The following is a 23,654-nucleotide window of genomic DNA, read 5'->3' as shown; positions in this document are numbered from 1 at the left end:
AATGTATGGTTTTATAGCAAACTGTAGCAATTAAATCTTGTGGCTGAACAGAATGAGTACCAAGTTAAAGTGTATGCATGATCCATTGTCCAAGTTTTCTTTGAATAGTGTATTGACTTTGCTCAAGATTGATAGAAATACATATTCATGTAGGCCCATCTATACATGCACAGTTTGTACAGACTACTGTTCTCTTCTCAGTTTACATGTATTCCTGCAATGAGAAAAAGAAAGAAGATTGCTCCATAAGTACACATACCTGTACGCTGTAGGACCGTACATGTAGGACATAAAGTTTGCAAAAATGTGCAAAAGTAGATGAAGGGCCTACAAATGGCTACAATGTCCATGTTTATTTTGTACAGTGTATTACATGTACTGTCTTAAAATAATTTTTTTAAGAGCATGAAATAATCATATACGGTAAGCCTGATAGAAAGTAAGTTTGCAACTTATTTGCGATTGCTATCAATTGCAACTACCGGTATGAACATAAGAGATACTGTACATGTACTGTAGTAGACTGCAAACTTGTGATTGATTCGTATCAATCACAAGTTTTCTCTTTAAAACATGGGCCCTCTGCTCTGGAGTGTGAGGACAGCATTACATGTAGTAACTACTCACTTCAATACCCAGAGAATAAATTCCACAAAAAGAAAGAAATAATTTCTTCTTTTTTCCCCACCCCCAACCTTTTCAGATCTAAATATAGAAGGAATCAGTTAATGAGCTCTTTGCTTTGGTCATTTATTCCACCCCAGTAGAGACATTGTATGTTTGCGATCAATCGTGTCTCTACCCCCCCCCCCCCCCCTTGCATTCAAGCTGTGAAGACCTATTTGGAATGGTTTCCATAAAGGACTTCAATGTACACGGTGGAATCGGGGTCCTGGCTGCTTGCATGTTGCATGCTACTTGAATCTCAAAAGTGAAATTTTCTCACTTGAAAAATCTCTGCATGGCTGTACAGTGTACTTTGTATTTATAGAGAAGTGTGAGTTTTTGTTAAAGGTGAAATTCAAAGAAAATCACAAATATGTCAACTACTGTATGACTAGAAACTGGTAAGCTAACAGATGGCCATCGTACACGTTTTAGGTCAACTACATATCGGGTGATTTATAAAAATACAAATACAACCACCTGCAAAGCAGCTGGGATATTCGAGAGATTCGCCGGAAAAATAACGATGTTTTAATGACGTCACTATATGGACCAATACTGACCAAGCAGACGACATCCCATAAAGAATGCAAATAATTGCAAGGCTTTTATTTGTCAAATTATAATGAGTTTAGTGTATATAAATGTGATGGCATGTCAAACCATTCAAAAGGGGATATGACCCGATTCCGATAACTAAAATCTTTTGCTTGTAAATACACAGGATAGGGGTTAATTAACAATCAAAGAAACCAGACTTTCCAATTGAAAACCCCCCGGAATGATATTAAGGACGGCATTTGTTCCCTCTTGAAACGCCGAACCTACCGCGGTGTGTGCAGCTGAATATTCAATGGCGTCTTATTTTGTTTACAAGCGACAGGTTCCTTTATTTGTGTATCGCTGCATTTGTCATCAAAATAAAGCCACGTGCGGGGTTTTAAACTTTAGAGTGAGGCAATAGATTATACATTTAGCCTGACGGTAGTGAAGTAAGAGAAAGAACTCAAGAGAAGATGAAAACACAGGCACTGAAAATGTGTGAGATGTCATTGGACATCGTCTGCTTGTGCAAATCGTGTCCATACTGTGATCTCACACATCTCAGCAGCGTTCGGAGAGCTCTTCAGGTGCTATGCCGGGACTGTATTTAAGCGTTTTATAATTTGTAATAATTATTACTTCGAATGTTTCCAAGCATTGAATTTGTATAACCTTGTCGAATCAAAGTTTCAACTTTGCAATAATGAAATTAAGTTAGTTTTTAAAATCAATGAATATCTACTTTAAGTAATTGGCCTGTATATAGTGTACATGATGCCATAGTACGAGGCATCATGTACACTGTACATGTGCAAATGTACCTTGGTGACATCAAACTTGCTTTCTTTAAATGACAGCAATTTTCACAGCTACATAGATTCTGTAAAAAAAATTGTAAAATTGTAATTTTTTTTGGTGAAATTGTAAAATTTCTCTGTGTGTTGAGTATACCCGGTATGATACTTTTCATCGCATCAAACTTTGGAAGAATTTATGAATACTTATGCATGCAAAGTACAATTTCTGTATCTTTGTTCTCTAAAAGAAATAAGAAACAAGTGTGTGTTTTATAAATTGGTTTAATAGTAATTGGCGTGTGTACATTTCGGTTACATTTCTTACGAGTACTGACAATGAATGTACTGTTCATGTACATGTTGTCATACTAGTCCAATGTAAACACAACAGATTGAAAATTCAATTGAACATTTAATTCATTCAAACAGATTAAATCAAATAGCTTTTTCCTTCCCGCACAATGCAAATACAGGCAAGTGGGAAGAAATTAATGAACAAATGATTCATGGTTGAAATGTTTGATGTTAATGTTCGGGGCATGCATACATGACTCCTGTGATGCATTGTTATTCCACACTGATTGATGATTTACGGTGGCAAAGATGATGGATCACATTTCATGAATAACCATTATCATCACCCCCACGTGGTGATGCGATCGATCGAATTGGATGGTGAGAAAGAAGGCTGAGGGTGGCGTAGGATGGGCAAGAATTATCTGGTGTTCATACAATGTACTAGTCAGAACTCAAACATTTATAATAAAAATAATAATATAGAATATTGTGGAGCACTAAAAACAATAAGTACCATAGCACTTACAAAAACAAATATATGAAAAGAGGACAAAAATGTACTGTACAGGAAGTATATCACATAGATGTGTAGGTCTGCAAGTGCCCGAGACAGAAAGGCCCAAAAATTTGAGCTTCGATCCCCCCCCCCCTGATTTTTACATTACGAAACTTGGCTCATGCACGCAAGGACCCCTACAATTATTGCAACACAATGTGTTACAAGTTTGTAAATGTTTGTACATGTATGCTTCCAGTACACATCATCTGATCTCGTTTCAATTGATTTACTGATGAAAATTAAATCATGCCTTGGCATCACGATGATCACATGGCAGTCAATTTGACATGTGACATTGTACATTGTAAGTACTTATACGATGAGGTACACAGTGGCAATATACAATGTATACACATTTGCAATAATACACATTATCTGTTCATTTTAGTAGGCCTACAGCCTTTACAGAGTTTGCAGGCATATAATGCTTTGAATTTCTTTCTTTATAATACATGTACATGTACATGTACATTGTATGTACACTACATAATCTGTTGCAGGTGTTGCTTATCAAATCATTGAAATCATAACGCATTCTATGCATTCTTGTATTCCAGGATATTTTCACATTTAATAATCTTTAATGTACTGTATGTGTACATGTAGGCCTTTCCATTTTGGGGGAATTTTTTCCTACTTTCCTCATGCATACCGTACTGTACAAAAATGTAGTGTAAGCTTTTGAGACAAAATATCATCATTTTCTCCCAAAGTACTGTATGTAATTCTGGGAATTCTTGAGTTCTTCTTGAATAAATTTCAGATTTGTATATTTTACACCAGGTCCCTTCCCCTTGTGTTTAACAAAAATTGTTTCATTATAAGTTCTTCTTCCATGCCTTTTTCACCCTCGCATACAAGGCCAAGCTAGAACTTGCCCGAACCATATCTCTCCATTTCTATACTTTGACCCCCTTGGTTTGTTTGAACAAGACGTTGATTAAACTTGTACTCTGCTCTTCCGCAGGTCATGTGACCTGTAAGTGCTTCAGCTCCTTTCCCATTCACATAAATCTTACCTCGTTCAAGTTGCTCGCCCACTTAATGGCTGGAGCCTGTGTCTTTTTAAAGGTACGGGTAGTCTGAATTTTAACGGTACTGACAAAAAATTGCAAGGTTTCCAACAGACCTGCTATGAAATTCTTACTGAAGGAATGTAAAAGACAGCAAGCAGAAAAGATCAATGATATTGAGCAAATTAATTTAATAGAAGTGCTAGACTGTACTTGTCTATCTAGCAGAGAAATGACAATTCGATAGAGATGATGAGAATATTTGGTATTGAGTCAGTCAATTGAAAACATACACTGTACGATACATGTAATCCCATACATCCAGATAGATGTTGGTATTAACAGAGAACTGGTAGGCGACATACAGTTCATCAATAAAAATATGTACATGTGTACATACTTTTAGCAGTATTTTTTTTTTTTTACACTTTTATTTATAAAAGTGACCATCCATTACTACATAATACACAACATTTTCAGAGTGAAATTATGCCAGTTTGTCTCAAAATGCAAAACTTTTCATCCAGAGAAATCGAGAAGGCCTTTAATTTTGAGTGTCAATTGTAGATCAGTGGGTACACCCAGTGGAGACGGAGTACCAGGTAGGAAGGTACGTAAGCCCTCAATTCCAGGGGAAGTTTGGGTTCATGTTTAGATAAATGGAAGTGTCTGTATGCATTGCATCATGGCTTTTCTATCAACGATTGATCACTTGAAAACGGATGAAAAGCAAAGTGCTTCATGCTTGCGTGCTGTTTGCGGATCAGTTTTTAGAGCGAGCTGTATGTGTAACTGTAGGCTTTCTACATGTGGGGCGAAAGGTTTTAATTTATCCAGGGGTTCTTTACTTCGCAGAAATCAAATTAGAGTGCTTTTAAGCTATTAAGTACAGCTTCAAGTTACATCTACATTACATGTATGAGTGCAGTTACCATACACTCTAGGCTTTAAATCTAATTTAATGAAAGTATTGGATTTGGAATTGGTGATGTACAGTAGGACTATAAATATACATGTACTACAGTGTAGGCCTACATAGTGCATAACAATACCAAATTTGGTAGCCCCTCATGGCAAGATGATAACTTCTGTGTCTGTAAAATATGCCTCTTTCTCATTTTGAATCATTGACGGAGGAAACTTACATGTATCTTTAGAATACTCATGAATCCTATGATAAACACAATTGCTGGTCTGCATTTCCATGCGTACATGTACTCCTGTAGGCCTACATGTATGTAGTGAATCATACAACTAAATAAATCATACTTTATTCCATATATACCAGTAACATGTTCACAGATCAACTACAGACATGTGCATTGCAATGTGATAAATCTACATCTAACTGTAAAAAAGTAAACGTCGTTCATTCAAACAAGTGATGTTGAAAGCATTCCACATTGAGTGTTCTCCTCAGTTTCACAACCTTATGTCCTTTTCATCCCCTAATCCAACATTAACTTTTCTTCTTCATTGATGCATCATTTCTCCAAATTCTCAAAAATTTGTTTCATTTTTGATTATTTGGTGACCCTGCGTGTGTTCCTTGGGGTAGGGAAGTGAGCAGGAGAAAAGCCTCCACACCATTTGACCTTCACTTTGTATGCCAATGTTTGAAGAGAAAGCATTCAAACCAAAAGGTCCTTTATGCATAGTTGCTGGGCCATACCAGTTGAGGTTTTCGTTTCCTGTGGCGAGTTACCGATTATTGCATGTGTAGGTTTGTGTATGTATGCATTGAGGTCTGTACTGTACAGTACATCATTTTGGTTTGCTCTAATACAAGAGAGATTTCATCGCCCATATTTTTATGTATTGTTTTTATTTTTCTTGTGCTTATTTTCTGTTAAACAAAGTTCTTTGTGAGCTTTCCAATTCCATAGCTGAATTTGATTTTTTTTTTACCGGTTTATGACGTACTGTACCAGTACATGTACTGTAGGTGACCATGTTTATTTAGAGATATAAAATAGATTTATAGGCTCAGATCTATGCAAACATTGCAAGTACAGTGTAGCTACATGTACATGTACATGTAAGTACATGTTGTACATACATGTACATTTATACTGCAAAACAAGAAACTCTTATGTACAAATACCTCTGCAAATTTTAAAAGTGGTCCAGTTTCACAAAAGTGTTCATGCAGTGAAATTATGGAAAGATAACATATTACTTCTTTGAGGAAAGCTTCTTCTAGCAAAATGTCCTTCATAAATACTGCAGTAGACTGACAATACTTTATTTATTATGTTCACGATTAATACCACATTAAGTACCCAAAAATGAAAAAAAGTGGAGAAGTTCTCTCAATCATTTTTCTATTAAATTTGTGAAAATTTCTTGCTGCAAAATTTTGAGGTTTTACATTTTAGTTACCTGTCAATATTTTATTATGAACAAGAAAGTGAAGAATAAAAAAACTGGTTGTTAACAACTCACAAAAGGTTTTTGTTTTCAATGCAATGCGACCCAAAACTGAAGGGTCCAGGGAGAAGTCCGCTTTACCAATTTTTTAAGCTTGTGAAATTTTCTTGCAACAAAAATGGTATGCTTTTGATAAAAATTTCAATAATTTATTCATGAAGAAGAATAATACTGGTTGTGAATATTTCTTGAAATGTTCTGGTTTCTGGTTATGCAGTGTACTGTTCAATCGTCAGTGAAAAAAATACACAGGGGCTTTGGGCGAATTAGCCCCCGAAATGCCAAAAAGAGCCCCAGAAAGTCATAAAAGAACCCCCAAAAATGTGCATAGAGTTCAAAGCAAAACAAATTAAAGAGTGTTTTTTCATGCAAGCAAGCTTGAAAAGTAGCCCCCAACATTTTTAAAGTATTTTTCCCCCGTTTCTGTGTCAAGAAACCAAACCTGAAGAAGCAAGGGAAAAGTCAGCTTTACCCATTTTTTTCCCCTACTGCAGAGGTTTGGCTGTAATACCTGATTTCTATACAAGTTGTGACCCAGGTGGATAGGCTTTTGTTCCTATGTCATGCTTGAGGCTATGCCCATGAATAGCGCTGTTCTTGGGACTCTATTGCATAGGAGAGCTGCTTCGCTAGCAGAAGAATAGCTCAATGGGTCTAGCCTTGTGTCCAGACCTTCCAATGTTGCTTGTATTTCCTTTTTTTGTATATAATAAATTTCAATTTTCTTGGGAAGTAGTGCATTGGAGAGCTGCATGCTTGGCTCATATAAGAGTGGCTCTATGGGACTAGCCTTGTGTCCAGACCCTTTCAATGCGAGAGAACTGCGCTCACATAAGAATGACCTAATGGGATTAGACTCCTGTCCAGACTCTTCCATGTTCTTAGTTATTTTGTTGTATTATGTACGTGTACCTTATAGTGTATTACACTGTTCTTGGTTCTGAACTGCTTTGCTCATATTATAATGGCTGATTGGGACTAGCCTTGTGTCCAGACCCTCCCATGTTTTCCTTATTACACAATAGCGCTGTTCTTGGGACTTTGTGCATTTGAGTCAGAGTGCTGCTGCTGCACTCACATACATGTATAAGAATGGCTGAATGGGACTAGCCTTGTGTCCATACCCTTCCCTTTTATTTGTAAATGTTTGTGCCAGTGAATATTACTGTTCTTAGAACTGCATTTGTGAGCTTCACTGACACAAGAATGACTTAGTAGGACTAGCCTTTTTTTCCTGATAGTGATAATAATAATAATAGCTAGTTCTTGAATATGCCCACGTGGATTCATTGTTATGGTTCACAAATTTGCTAATTCATCCAAGCTCTCTCCATCTCTTTTTTCTATGCACGATCCTGATTCTAGTTATTTCACTAGACAATAGAATTACCAAAAATATACTTGCGTTTTGAAATTTCTACATTTTATATCCATGCATCCAGGCATTATGGATCACAGCTTTCTGAGCATGAATAAGCAATGGGCAATCTTGCGGAAAAGTTGAAACTATTTTTTTTCTTTATAACTGCATAATTTGCACCGAGCCTTACACACTAGTGATGATTCATAGATTTGTGTGTGTTCTTGTACAAACTTGCCTTCGTGATGACCATGTATTTATACGACTGTATGAATGGAATGACAAAATGCCTTTATTTTACTGTGATGGTATAGAGACTAGAGAGGAAGATGCCTGGAGGTTTAATTTATGTCAAAGCGAAAATAAGATTCCTTGTCATGATCTGCAAAATGCTGGTATTATATCAATTAATATACCTCCTTTAGCTGTTGATTTTTTACTCTTTCAAGTTTGAAATTAACTTGACTTGAGTTTATTTACAAACAACAACAATGTTTATTAATGGCTGGATGTACATGCACTCTTTAAAAGTCATCTATCTGGAAGAACCTGTACAAAAGGGGAAATTATGTCCTAGAACCTTCGTGTATTTTGGGGGGGAGGGTGCTGTTCATTTTTTTTTAAATCTGAGAAGAGCCCATAAATTTCATTTAATAAGAGGACACATTTTTGAGCTTTGATATACATGTATGTGCTAAATTAAAAGATGACCGATACATGTAATTTGCCACAATAAAGGTAGAAGAACCATGCAAAAAGACTTAGTTTGTCTTTTGAATAAAAATACAGCTCTGTGCACTAATTCATGCAGCTGACCCAAAATACTTGATTTAATTTGTAATTGTGTTGGCAGAAGTTGTATTCATTAAAAGTATGTAATAGTGCAAGTTCAGTTAAGAAATATTTCAATATTTACTTGGGACTCTTTCCTACTGAACTGGAAAGGGAGGGGCCTTTGGGACAGTCTTCATGGCTAGCTTTCAAAGTGGATGAAGTGCAAGTTTTGTTATTTGTCCTGCATAGATTTAGAGTATTTGGACAAACTAAATAATTTCCACAGGGCCTGACCCAAAGTATTTGACACTGGCTTTCTAGAGGTACAGACCCCTAAGGAAAGAAGTTAAAGAGAAAGTCCACTTGTCGTGCAAGTGCAATTCTAAAGAAATTGTCATTGAAAATGGTTGATAATAAATGTAACATACATGTACATGTAGTAAACAGAAATAACAGAGGTTTCGGCAGTTATGGGGGCTTTAAAAGTGGTTCTACATGAATATTAGTATTATTATGAACATTTTCAAAATGATTACAAACATTCTTGTGACTTCAACTGACACTTAATTTACCAAAGAAATGGTGACGTCATTTGACGATACTATGTGGCTCTGCTACAATGGAAATGAAATCCTCCATATTTGAGAAAGCTTGCAGATTACTTTTCACCATTACCAGAACTCAATCGTCTCTTTAAAGGGTTGGACCTTAAAAACTTTAAGTAGGGATGGGTTTAGTTAGCGGAGACAGAAGGTCGTCCCATTACCAACTGTCTGTCAACATACTCAGCTGAAGCAACATTGCCTGCATCAATCTACCCATTAGCTGCTTCAGATAAACCCTAATACCCTATTTACATCTAACATTGCCTGCATCAATCTTACTCATTAGCTGCTTCAGATAAACCCTAATACCCTATTCACATCTAACATTGCCTGCATCAATCTTACTCATTAGCTGCTTCAGATAAACCCTAATACCCTATTTACATCTAACATTGCCTGCATCAATCTTACCCATTAGCTGCTTCAGATAAACCCTGATACCCTATTCACATCCAACTTATAATCACTCAACATCATCGCCAGTTTTCATAAAAGCATACTAACGTTAGTCTAGGTTTCAAAACTTCAACAAAAAAAAGTGGGAAGACTTAATTATGGAGTGTGAAGTGTCAATTTTCTGATCCCTTAAACATTATCAAAATAACTGTAAGAGAAGAACAGAAGAACCACCTCATAAATAAAGGAAAAATGCATCATCATGAATTCCCAACTGTACCATAACAACTCTTTTACATGTAGATCTTGTGCAGTAATTCAAAGTGAGGTGGGCAATGAGTTTTGCTGCGTGCAATGTTTGTACATCATGCACACACATTAATTGGTATTCCAACAGAGTCTGGTGTATATAAAGCAAACTGTGATGCAATGCACATATACTGTATATTATGTCTTTAACTTGTGTCGTGTGTGGTCACAATAAACTTAGTTCTCACTTGAAAACCTTTCAAGTCAGATGGAGATTCATTTGGGACCTTTCTGGGGCTGTTCAGATGAGAACGGATTCCAGTTAATTATATTTGGTATTCCACATATGCTTGTACAAAAACAAACAACATTTGTGTGTATTGGATAATCGCTCTGTAGCAATGTCCTCCAGGGGAAAGTCTGTCAGCACCAGGCACGCAAACATTGAGAGCTAGAATGGCTTAACTGCAGTTTGTGGAAATGCACTGTACATGTACGTCCATGGGTCCATGGTTGAAGCCTATTTGCTTTCAGTAATATAAGTAAAGGCAGTCAGTGCGGTCAGAACTAAAAGGGCATACATGTAACTACAATTTATGAAAATACAGTATTGCTGTGTACATTTAGGCTGCTTCTTTTAAACTTGTATTTGCCTTCAATGATGGAATTCAAAAAGCATTAATTACACCTGTATGTATAGACAGAGACTTAGAGCCGATCGGACATGATAGTAAATCACACTTTTCCTCTGAAGAAAAAAAAATAAATTGTACAATTACCTTTATGATAAATAGATAAGAGTAAGAGCAAGAGAACATGTTTTTAAGCATTAGTAAAAGTTGTGATCTTATCGTGTGCCATTTAAAAAGATATTTTAACCAATTAGTGCAAGAGAGAAAAGTTAATTTGTATCTACAGTATGCTGTTTAATACATGTACATGTATGTGTACATTATGTATGTGTGACAGTATACAGGACTGCAGTTTTGATAAGTGTTTGAAAATATTGACCCGTTTTCAGTCTGTCCCAAAGTACTTGCAATAATAGCAAACTTAATGCGATTGTCTGCTCTTAATAAAATGAAATAAACTCTTCCATTTTTCAGGTGTCAAGGAGTTGAAATAAATCAGGATTAAAATTGTTGAGAAAGATGAAGAATTGGAGAGCCAATAAGAGAGATATTTGGCTAGTCCTTGAACCACAAATCCATGATTTATTAGGGCTTTCTGGGAGAGCATTCTCCGCTTAAAATCAATTCCGCAGACTTCTTTTTATTCCTCTTACTTTTATCTGTCCCTTGGAGCAGCGGGATAATTTATTTAGTTTTCTCACCCCGACCATTGTAAGTTCTCGCTGGAGCATGGTCGCCAATTGCCAAGCTGCCTGGCACAGGCGTCCGACCATTACCACATTTCATCAGATCGTGGTTCTGATTTATTTACTCTTGGCCATATTTCTGAAGATAACCTGTACTTTCAGTATCCTGTTGCCCTTTAATATGGGCATGTCTTGCGCAATGTGCATGCAAGGAGTTACTTGATGCATGTAACCTCATGATGTTTGCATTCAATGGGATGTTCATCATACAGTATCTTTTAGTTAGATCAAGCTTCAAGCGATGTCAATCCATTGATTTCTTTTACAATATTTAATCGCAGGCAGCAGCAGGAATACAGAAATTATTAGTCATAGTTGTGGCTTTGGGTTATGGGCAAGAAGAAAAAAGAAAAGGGGGGGGGGGGGGTCCAAACTTGACTCTGTCGGGAGCTCCAAACTTTTGTTGAGAAACATAATGCAGGGTTAAAAAGGGACTAAAACGTGGAAAGAGTCAAGAATGAGGCCTGGGGGTTATCCGCGCTGTGTTGCGTGTATAGGCCGGGCCAAGAACAGAACTGAGGAGGAAAACTAAACCGAGGAAAACCCTAGGGGTGAGAGAACCGCAACAATGTGCAGCTATTCTCCCGCTGCAGTTTGATAGATGTCGGGAGAAATGCGCTGAATTAAATGGCAAGGCCCATGATGAATGACAAAGCGACGGCCGTGAATACCCATTGTTGCTTTTAATAAGAAGAGGCAGAAACATCTATTTAAATTGCAGTTTGCTCTTAGAAAAAGGCAGAAAGAAAAAAGAGAGGGCAGAAATGAAGGAAAAAAAAGTCGTCTCCACAGTCTTATTGAAAAGGCAACTGTATATCAAGCTCTATGCTTTATTTACTCCCCCAATAATTCACACAATTGACAAGAGTTGGGCAAGTATGAAGTTCACAGTCCATTGGTATGAGGAGAAAGAAGGAGAGAGAAAGAGAGAGCTCTAGAGAAGAGATATAAAAGAGAAAGAAAGGAAAAGAGAGAGAGAGAGAGAATAAAATTACATTAGATGAGGGATTGCGATTTGGCAAACTCTAATCCCTCCTGAAATCTTCTGAATCGAAAAAGAAAAGAAAGAAAAGGCTTGTGAATAGGGCATAGAATCAAACCAGATTACAAAAACGAAAAGTATATATTCAAGTCTTTTCATTGTGGGCCAACCCCCCTTTTCTGATCATATTCTATTCAAGCCAAACTTCACTGTGTATAGATCTTTCAATGTTGAGCAATCTTCCTTCTTTGGAAGGTAAATGGGCATGGCGCAGGTTGAAAGAAAAGTTTCTTTGCTTTGTCAAAGATTTCAAAGGTCCCCAAGATTGCTTGCCTTTTAGAAAATGTAGCCTTTTCCCCGCTTTCCCTCTTTGACAAGAAAATAAAGGAAAAGCATGATTCATGTCGCTTTCCTTGCATATTCAATTCACTTGACACGTATTGTAACTTCGACTTCAAATAGAAAGAAGGATAAAAGGAATGTATCAAAAGTTCTAAAAATTAAATAATCAAGCTTGGTATTAATATCCTTGTCCAAATTTCTAAGAAAAGAATCTTTTATATTGTAATAGATTTGGCTCTGTAGACGGAGCTTGAATCTTTTATTTGAGAGTAAGAAGGAGCCTAAATGGTTAATGTTTTACTCAGATTCTACCACTAATGCTCTTATTCTACATACCGGTACATTGCATTTATAAATAAGATTACCCCCGGTTTGTAAGATATGTAGTCTTTCTATTTTGTAATGCATTTCTGACTGGATATGGGTTTGTTTAACTAATTCCCTACCTGATACAGTAACCTCTTCAGATGAATTTTCTTTAAAATGATTGTATCATGCATAGTGATTGTATTGTGGCATAGTTGGATAGTTCTTTTAATGATATATTTTTGTATATATGTCACAATCATATTGCTCGTCTTTTGAGGGCATTTACTCTGTGTTAAAGTATACATGTTCAAAGTAAACGCCCTTAATGTTGCAGATGATAATTTATGCATGGGTCTACTCTCTACTGGATCGCTCAGATTTCCATTCTGTTTTTCAAAACAAACCACTTCATTTTTTTCTACTACATAAAATCTCAAGATATTGAACACGCCCCTTCATTTACCATGAGGTTGCATACAAATGACATCTTCCATGGTGCCCGAGATGCCCGAGATATTTCATAGTAACAAGGTGCCAGGTTATAGAAGACAGTTAGAGGAAGTTTGGAGGGATTACATAGCATTGAGTTAGAGGTAGAAATCCTACACAGGGATAGAGAAAAGAGGCTTTAGACTTAGTCTTCCAAGGGGACAAAATGAAAAGGGCTTTGGACGGTCTTACGGAGGTATGGAAAGACCCTAGGAGGACAAGTGGGTACAGACAATACTTCACCCTTATCTCTGGACAATGTGACAGAGTAGCAAAGAGGATTTGGGGTTACGTGAGCTAAGGGCACTCTCATTGGTCGATTGGGGGTCACATGGCAGCTTAAAGACTTGAAGGATGCACTAAGTAGATTACCAAGGAGTAGTCCAGTAATTCAGTAAGCTATCTGTACCACGGGAAACTTTCAACTGTTTCTTTGCTTTCAATTTTCTCCCTTTGAAAGAACTCAACATGAGGGTGATTTGTTTCTGGACAAGGCTTGTAACCCCCCCCCCCCCCCCCCCCCCCCTTTTCTCCATCCTGTTTCCCGTCTTCCAAACCCCAGGGCCTCTTTTAGCTTCCTTTTGAAAGCGGATTTGGTGCAAGAACCTTCCCCTGACGGCTTACCTGTATCATTCCTGTATGGTGGTAAACCCGCGTCGATAAGGGCAGGGGAATTAAAGATGCATGACTGAGATCTTCGTTTTTTGTAGGTTGGTTGGTTTTCAGGAAGATTTTAGGATTAAAAAGAAACTTACAATGTACATGAATCGTGATAAAACTGCATTGAAACTTGCTTTCGCAACCACTTGTAAAGAAATATCACATGTCAGAGATCACATTTGTGGTTTTTCTTCAAAAAGTGTCTCTCATCGAAATCTGCATGAATCTACCAGGTTCATATAACCTGTACAGAAAGGCCTTATAAATACTGTATGTCAAGTGTGATATCTGAAACGGTATTGAAGTGTTTGTGTTAAACCCCATGAACCAAGTTACAGGTCTAAAAGCCCTTGCTGAAAAGAGTACTATCCTCTTGAGTTGACCAATGTATACAGTAATTTGAATTTATAAATTTACTTTAGATGTACGGTATACAGGACCAATGCTAGGGACTTGTGTACAGTATATGGGCTCCCCACAATTTTTTTGAAATTATTTATTTGGTAATTTTTTTACCCTCAAGTTTTCAAATATAAACTATTTTTTCCCCTCAAGTTTTCAAACATTACAACTATGATTTTAAAAGGTTACCTGACTCTTTAATTATAACATTGTTTGGAGCTAAAAAGGGTCCTTAAGTAATTTAACACAGAGTCAATGCCCTTCTGGCTCTTAAAGGTAAAGACCAGTTTTGGAAACGCCCCCCTCTCAAAAAATGAAATGGAAGCTCTCATGTGATATATGTTTTGACTAATACGTAATGATACAAATTTTGCAGAGAAACCGCCTACTAATTGATATATTAGATAAATTATTATATCTATCTGGACCGAATAGATATCACGCATGTGTCGGGCACGTGTCACGTAGTCCCATATACATCTTTCTGTGTACAGTGCTTGTAACTTTATCAAGACTTGGCCAAATTTCTTATCATTTTGATGATTTCAGAACCTTGCAATTCCCACAAATACTTATATGCTAGATGATCAACCTATGCATGACCAGAACTCAACTTCATCTTTAACTAGGATACATGTAGTTTATACCATAGGCGGTTGAAGTAGGACCCATTCATTATTTCTCGGAGTGGACAGTGTGAAGCCAAGGGGCTATTGATCTGTCACTCAATGCTTTCTAAGAAGGGATTTACACTCTCCTTTCTCATACAATATACCTGTATTGTTAACAAACTTTCTGGATGAGATTCTGGGCCCAGTTTCTCAAAACGGTCATAAGTCTAAGTTCGTGGGAACACTTGTTTCTATGGGATGTCCAAGGATTTGGGACGGTTTTGAGAAACTGGCCTCCTGGAGTTGTTTAAAGAGAAAGTTGAGTTCTGGGAAGAGGTGACAAATAATTTGTGAGCGTTATCATTCTTATAATGCAAGTGTGCAAGAACATCATATAAGACATGTTCCCTGAAAAGCATGGCTCTTCAAATGCCTTCATATTCTAAATATGTCATGTAACATCGTAAAACTCGGGGGTAGGATTTTTACGCCACGTGTTTGTGTAGTCCCATATACATCTCTCTGTGTTCAGTGTTTGTAACTTTACCAAGACTTGGCCAAATTTCTTATCATTTTGATGATTCCAGAACCTTGCAATACACACAAAGTCTTATATGCTAGATGATCAACCTTTTCTTTTCTATTTTCAATGCAATCACATGACCAGAACTCAACTTCATCTTTAAGCCCATGTATGCTGGAATTGTTCATTTTCATTCCATTTTTTCCATCATTATTTAGATTTTTTCTTTCATGTGAAATTGGATCATATTCTTTCATTGACTTGTACTTGAAGGCCCATATTCATTTTTGATTTACAAGCACAAATTGTATATTTACAATGTGAAATTGTGCATATGTGCTGCTGGTATGTAACAGTGATGATGTTGATAATGATAAGGATGATGGTGATGATGATGATAATAATAATAATGATATTAAAAATAATAATAGTAATGATGAGTATTATAATGATAATGATAATAATAATAATAATAATAATATTAACAGTAATAAAGATTATGGTTTGACCATGATAACGTTCGGTTTAATATAGGTCATAATGATTAATAATTACATGTAATTCTTGAGTGATGAAGGAAATCCTAATATTTACTAATCTTATTTTTGTTTCTCTTCCCTTTTCTGTCTTGCAGGTCACATCCTCGGCCCTTCATACGAACGGTACCGGTAGTTATAGTTTATTAGAAGAGTGTTCCAGTAATATCAATTGTTCATCAGTAAGTACATCTCACCATTTTTACCTCTTACTCTACGGTGTTTCAAAATGTTTATTTTCACTTGTTCCATCTTTATAATAATAAATTCAGAATGAATTTTCCCATTATAAACTGAATTTGTATTTTACCTTCAAATTAAGGGATCAGTGTGGATTTATAAACACTGTATTCATCTGTTGCTTTCATAATGAAGGGAAAGTTTCGCTCAAAGTCAGTCTGATTTCTTGGGAAAGTGATAGGCGTACAATGTGTACTCATGCACCTTTGGTTGTCTGGTATGTTGAGCAATTTGGTTTGTAATACCCCATAAAACTTTCATTGCTACAGGTTTTTAAAAATTATTGTGACTAACTTAACTAAATTAACAAAATTTACCATAATCTAAGAAATATTTCATTACAGTTTTCTTGTCAGGTACTGTAGAATAATCAAAACTTGAATTTTGTACACTTGATAACAAGAAAGGTTCACACATCTTGAGAGTGATTCATATTCAGAAAAGTTTCTTGTCACAGATTTGTGAAATCACAATTGACACAACACTTTTCTTGAAAGTTCCTCGTGGTGAAAATGGCTTTAACAAATCGGGAAAGTTTCACATGTGGCTAAACTTTCTGGTTCCTCAGTTAACAGATTCCAAAATAACTAAATTTGCAACAGGATTTTTATGTGTGCAATCAGTGGGACAATGCACAGCCATTAATGTTGGAACATGTATTCAACTACGGACATTCTGCACCTGTTGCGAAGTTGCAGCGGTGTCCTTGCAGCCTACATGCATGTATTTGTAAGTGTTATTCTACAAATTCTTCCGATGATGTGGGTGTTACACATTCTATCCCGAATTAGAAATATGAGGGCACGCAATTACAGTTTGTTTTTATTTGAACAAAGGACATAATTCCCACACATTTTGTCTAATGACTACCCAATAAAAGTACCGGCAATTGTCAGTCAGACTCGCCTCCATTCTCTCTCTCTCTCTCTCTCTCTCTCTCTCTCTCTCTCTATCTATTCGTTCTTTCCACTCCGCTTGTCTAGTTTCAATTTCCAAAACTCTTATCGATGTGTTTCTGCCCGAGTGGGCTCGTTGAATGCTGCCTTTCCCCCAAAAAATGCAAAGTCAAATAGGTTACAAGCATTGGGTCAGCACAGCCATTCTGTTGGTTCTCTCTGTATTCTGTGCCTTTCTTTTGGTTGAAGAAGAAGGCATTTTTGTGTTCTATTGTTGGTTAAAGTACTGCTGGAAATCACTTATTGGAAGCGGTAGACCCAAGTAGTCTACGGATTCAGACAAGTTTGATGCTGGTGCTGCATTGTCACTGCTATTTGAAATATAGGGCCTATTTTCCATACAATTTTGAAATTATTTTGTTAATCTTCAAGCACAATTTAATAAAAGAATGTTCAAACAGAATTCCAGATATGGCCAAATGGAATTTTGTCTTCATGGTCATGCCAACGTATTTGTAGCCCCTTATTTTGCAAGTATTGGAGTATATAGGGACAAGCCCCTATTATTCGTATTTCATAAAAACTTTGCTTCTTGACAGCGAGACAAAATGAATTTCTCAAACTAAAAAACGTAATATAATTTAATCATTATACAGATATTCTGGCACAAACCATCATCAAATCTCTCCTTGGCTGGCCAAGTGGCAGTGCCAAAGAAGACTTTGCGCTTGTAGAATAGGATAAAACTTAGATTGTTCATGATATACTGCACAGCATTACTAACCCCCCCCCCCCCCCCCCCACACACACATACACACACAATTCAATCTTTGTACAAAAGTTTGCTGGCCTTTTTGTCTGCGTGCCCATTGACTTCTGTGCGCAGCATTCAAACCCCAGCAAACCTCTCGGCTTCCCCACACTACCACACAATGCATGAAGTTATCTCTGCAGCCCATACACCTTTCCCATTAAAATCTCCAGTTCCAGCGCAATTTATTGCCCCACTGTCAATGTCCCTCAAATTGACCCCAGCTGTGTAATGGAATTTTTTCTATTCCGAATCTAGCTCACCATGAAATTGATTCTTAAGATAAGATGGATGTAGGGAGTAACCGTTTTTGTTTTTTATGTGTTGTACTAGAACTTTTTAAGTGCTTATAATTCCTTGTTGCCTTTCATTTTTTCTGTGAGGTACTACGGGCTAGAGGTTTGGAGAAAGAGTTGGGTATTTTACAACGAGAAAGCACACTCGCAGCAGGGGATGTATGCTGTTGGGTTGAAAAAGGTTGAGAAAAAGGGAGTTTAACCACAACTATGCAAGCGCGTGTCACAAGGAGGTCATGTATGGTGTTGCATAAATGAATTTTAGCAGTGATTTTCATTCATGCCCAATTGACTGTGTATTTGTGCATAGTTAAAATACACTCGTAATACATGCAGAGTTAATGATGTTGTTGAAATTTAATACGGGGGTCTGTCTCTGTCAAAGGCATGAATGAAATCTGGAATCTGTTTATCTGTAATTTCTTTTAGCCCCAAAGCCTTCAGTACAATACATTTATGTTTTGCATTTCACATAAGGTACATGTACATGTAGGCCTATACATGTATCGTAGGCTAATTGAAAAAAGGCGGATAATGTCTTTTTTTACAAAGTAATCAGATATTATTTACATTATAATACAAACATCAAAGTACAAAAGCAATATAACAAAATACATCACACAGCAATATTTTATAAGATTTAATAGAAAAATGTATCAAAGTTATATGTATTTACAGTACAATATAATATGTACATGTACATTATGTAGGCTTAAATTAAAATTATCGCTACCTAATATAAAAAAGAATTTGTCCTGTAATATACATAAACCCTACACATCTAAATCCTGTTTATGCAAATGAGATTATTTCTGTAGTTTAATTTTAATTAGATTGGACTCAAAACGCAAATGTAGATTCACATTTCACAAGATAAAAGTATCATCTCTGAAATGCATGATTCCAGTTGTTTTATTGGTTCTGAAATCACTTGCCTATCACTATGAACATGACTGACAAAGAAAGCGGACAAAATATACAGTTGCCCAGGTAGATAAAGGAACATCCCTTCACTGCTATTATGTAAAAAGGTGAATATGCATGTGACACCTGTTCTACACATTTTTACATAATAGCAGTGAAGGGATGTTCCTTTGTCTACCTGAGGAACTGTATATTTTGTTCGCTTTCTTTGTCAGTCATGTTCATAGTGTATATTTTGTTGTTGTTTAGAAATTGGTTATTGTTTCTCCTGGTTACAAGGCCTGATTACATCTGACCGTCATGTTCACATCTAATGGGATATCTTCAGTTTTTAACTACATGTACACCCTAGACCAGGCGTTTTAAACTTGAACACCGTATTAAATGGCTAAAAGGCTTGTTCACGTTACTTTAAATTACAGGTGCTATGCCCCATTTGCAGGCCAATTTTTCAGGAACATTTTATAATTTAGGCACAGTTTAAAATGACTTAAGTTTGTGTCAGGTAGTGGGTTTATAATTTGTGAAGGTTTCTATTTTCATACAAGTATGTAGATCAATACCCTAGGGCCTAGACCCAGAAATATAAGATTTAAAGGCTGTATAAAAGAGGTAAATGGCCTACTAACTTTCTCCTTCTTGAGTCCTAAACTTGGAGACAATTTAGCCCTTTGTACTTATGCAGTGTGAGTGGAAGAGAGATTTGATTAATACCCTTTTCACATCTACCAAATATTGCTTAACCCCGGGAAATAGGTGGGGCTAAGGGGGCTCTTAGCCCCACCAATTCCTTCCTTAGCCCCACCAATTACCCGGGGTAATTTTAGCCGGCTTTCTGTTCACATTACGTTTTGCCAAAGTGGGCTAACCCCACAAATAGTACGGGACTATCTGGCCCTGCAAAATAGCAGGGTTAGCCGGGCAATTGCGGGGTTAGCCGGGCAATTGTGGTGCTAAGCTGCGTAGTGTGAATCCGAACCGGGCTAAGGAGAAGCGGGGCTAAGCAACAGCCAATCACAGACAGCGTGGTCGTGTGGTCGTGAATTTGCATTTATCGCGCGCTATGCATGCAGTTCACGTTACGCATGCATGCAGTTCACGTTACGCATGCATGCTCTCTGTATTGACGTTTAGTCTTTTACGAGGCAGAGGTCATTATGAAAAAATCTTTATTATAAAATTGATTTTAAAAAATAGTGAAAGAACATGTAGCTCATAATTTTTTATTGCATTTATCATTATCAGTCATATTTACGTAGGTAAATTTATCAAGTGAATTGGATGAAAAATGGGTAATTGATTTGTATCGGTAAAATAATAAAGGGAAAACGCTTTGCGCAAGGCTGGATAACACAACACGAGCGAGCTAAAATTATTACGTACCGTACTGTATATTGTTGGTCTTTTTACCACAAGCAAAGAGTTCGTTGACCGATATTGATTATAGTTTTTCCCCTTCATTTAGTCGAAAGGCGCATGCGCGGTAGCAAAAGCATTAATATTCATGAGCTATCGAATAGTCCGGGGCTAAGGCGAACGTAGTGTGAATCGCGTGAAATTTCTTAACCCCGGCTAAGCACATAGTCCGGGGTTAAGAAAATAGATGTGAACAGCAAAAAAAATAGTATGGGGTTAAGGATAGTATGGGGTTAAGGATAGTCCGGGGTTAACAAAAATAGATGTGAAAAGGGTATTAGTGAACTTGCATGATAGCTCATTTCCTTTGGAATGGAAACTGCTTGGAGGGGAGGGCATGCTGGGATATACCACCTGCTGTGCGGAAAGTGCAGACTGGTTGACCTCTTGACCCCTTGTCATGTCCTCACTCAGGACACTGCCAAAGAACTGATGATAATGATGACCCTCCAAGCCTAAAACTCTGAAGTCTCTCCCCCCCCCCCCCTCTCCTCTTTCCATCTCCATCCCACCATTTCTATCCGCAACGTACATTGGTCTGACCACGATTTCTTCACACAGTCCTAAGAATAAATCAATGTTTAATTGTACTCTAGTTGCGATCTCTATGCCAAACGTCATGATATATTTTGCTACATCTTGTGTAGGACTCTGCCATGCCTGTCACTCGCTTTAGACCTCTCACAGAATTCCAACAAGCTTCCGACCGAAGTTTGCTGCGTGAGAACTCCCAGGTCTCTTCTTATAATCATCTTGTTGCATCTCTCTCTCCCAGAGTCCCTCCCAGGGCAGGAGCAAGAGAGAGAGAGAGGAAGATTGATAAAACCCAAACAAATCACAGATGGCTCTTTTGGCAAGGGGGGCTTCACCCAGAAATGACAGGCGCATTTATTTGGGTAGCCTCCCAGACTGTTTCCTCGCCCGCCTGGATGCCTGTGTGGGTGATGATGATTGTATCTGGCAGCCCAGATAGCGGAGGCCCATCCCTCTACCCAGCTTCCTAATGGGTCCAGATTAAATTCTTCCGCAGTTCCATAGTGCAAGTCAGTCCTCTAAAGAAAAGATTAGAGTGAGATAGAGAGGGGGAGAGAGAGAGAGAAAGAGAGAGAGAGAGAGAGAAAGAGAGAGATGAAGAGAGAAAGAGAGAGAGATGAAGAGAATGATGGTGATTGTGGTGACATCATTCCCATTGATTTCCAATCATAAATATCTTGATAATCAGACAGGCAATCCGCTTGTAAAAGTCATGGAATTCCTGACTGACCTAAACGGCTTATATATCATTCCCATTGATTTCCAATCATAAATATCTTGATAATCAGACGGGCAATCCGCTTGTAAAAGTCATGGAATTCCTGACTGACCTAAACGGCTAATCTGAGACAAAGTTACTAAATTAAGGCAGTGTTGATGAATCTTGGACTCTGTCATGCAATGTGTGCCTGCCAGCATGTATGAATGAGGTAGGGCGGATGGAGATAGTCAAACATCATCAGGGATGCAAGCTTTCAGGGAATGAGTCGGTACCCAGTGGTGACAGTAAAGAGCCTCTCCGGGCTCTCAGCGGTCCTTGTCAAGCAATCAATTTGAGCAGATGTAAATCCTGGTTTGAGTGAGGGTATCAGGTTGGCCCCAAGATTGGGGTTGGCTGCTGGCAGTTTTTAGGAAAGATCATCAAAGCAAAGTAACGCAAAAGTACAGGAAGGCCCGGTATACATGTACATGTATATAAGAAAGATAAAGTAGGTCTCATATGGAATAAATCAAAGATAATTGGTTCTGCTGTCAAGATGCATTGTCAGAAAGTACTAGATGCTGGTAGGTGCCTTTGAAAGTGACAAATATGTACCTGTAGGCATATGTTTATTTAATTGCTGAAATGCTGCAAGTTTTTGGCCTATTGGTCAATATTATAAGTAATGTTAAAAGTAGAAACTTAGACATGCCTTGAGTCATACATTTAGGCCAACATGTACAATGTACATGTATATTAATGAAAATTGAAGTAAAAGAAAGGACCAAGAACGCTTCCAGCTAGGAATTTCAGTCTTGTCTTCTTTTTCATAGAAGTTGAACAGAGAATATATGATAAATTGAAGCATGATAAAACCACGATTAGAATCCAGTCATAACAGAATCAGGTAGTACTCAATCTACCCTAACATTACATCACCTAATTATACTTTTCTGCGGTCCAAGTTTTAAATGGATGCTTTCCGCTGATGTAATCGATGACATCACAGATCCTGATCGACAGCCAGAGAAGGATTATACCGTGATGAGTTAACAAGTGCAGAAACTGACATCAAAAACCTTTGCATCGGACACATCAATCAGAGAATCAGAACACAAATAAATTGACAACAAGCTTAGGAGTCCACAATCAATGACATTAGGGCCCTTTCACACAACCCAAACACCAATTGGAAAAATTGCAGATTTTTTTTTTACTGCCATTAACACTACTGAAAAAACCCATTAAAACCCGTTGGTGTTTGCTCGTTTTGATTTTTGGGTGAGAAGTACACATGAGTGACCTGTCCATGTACATGACTTAACTTTACAGCACAGGCATTGTGATACCATCTTTACTTTCTCAAATTCACTTACATGTGTAAGCCAGGAATACTGTGTAAAAGCTCACTTTTTTGTGTGTGTGGGGGGGGGGGGGCGGGGGGCAGTGACTCCAGTCCAGAATGTAGTAACCATGTTTCAGGGGGAAAAAGACACGGGGCTCGGGGCAAATTTGCCCCAAAAGTCATAAAAGAGCCCCCCCCCAAAAAAAAAAAAAATTTGGATAGAGTTCAACGCGAAACAAATTAAAGAGTGTTATTTTCATGAAAGCAAGCTTGAAAAGTCGCCACCTAAATTTTAAAAATATTTTTTCCCTCCCATGTTTGGTCAATTCAAGTGTTAAAATGATTATACCTGTATGTGTTAATGCAGATTAGACTCTACATGTTCAGGATTAAAACCCAAAACCTTCAGTGTGAGCAAGCATCAGCATTGTTCACTTTACCATCGCAATATTTAAAAATTATCAGAATGCTTGTCGTAGGAGATCGTGACTGAACTAATTATGAAAATCCACCCATCATTCTACAAGCAGCACATTCACTGCGATGATAAGCAAGCGCGTATCTGTCTTCT

General features: G+C 37.4%; 1 protein-coding gene across 2 annotated transcripts in view; it reads left to right on the top strand.

The window, feature by feature from the left end:
* The window catches only part of LOC753135 (anosmin-1), a 50,951-nt gene that overhangs the window by 4,442 nt on the left and 22,855 nt on the right, over positions 1-23,654 (top strand). For both annotated transcript variants that reach the window (XM_030982282.1, XM_030982281.1), the window contains exon 2: positions 16,020-16,103. In XM_030982282.1, coding sequence (XP_030838142.1) covers positions 16,020-16,103 — 84 coding nt within the window. The remainder of the gene's footprint in view (positions 1-16,019; positions 16,104-23,654) is intronic.

The sequence above is a fragment of the Strongylocentrotus purpuratus genome, unplaced genomic scaffold (assembly GCF_000002235.5).
Source record: "Strongylocentrotus purpuratus isolate Spur 01 unplaced genomic scaffold, Spur_5.0 spur5_scaffold_12, whole genome shotgun sequence".
In the NCBI taxonomy this organism is placed as follows: Eukaryota; Metazoa; Echinodermata; class Echinoidea; order Camarodonta; family Strongylocentrotidae; genus Strongylocentrotus; species Strongylocentrotus purpuratus.
The sequence above is the reverse complement of the archived record's forward strand: the minus strand, read 5'-3'. Positions and strand labels throughout refer to the sequence as shown.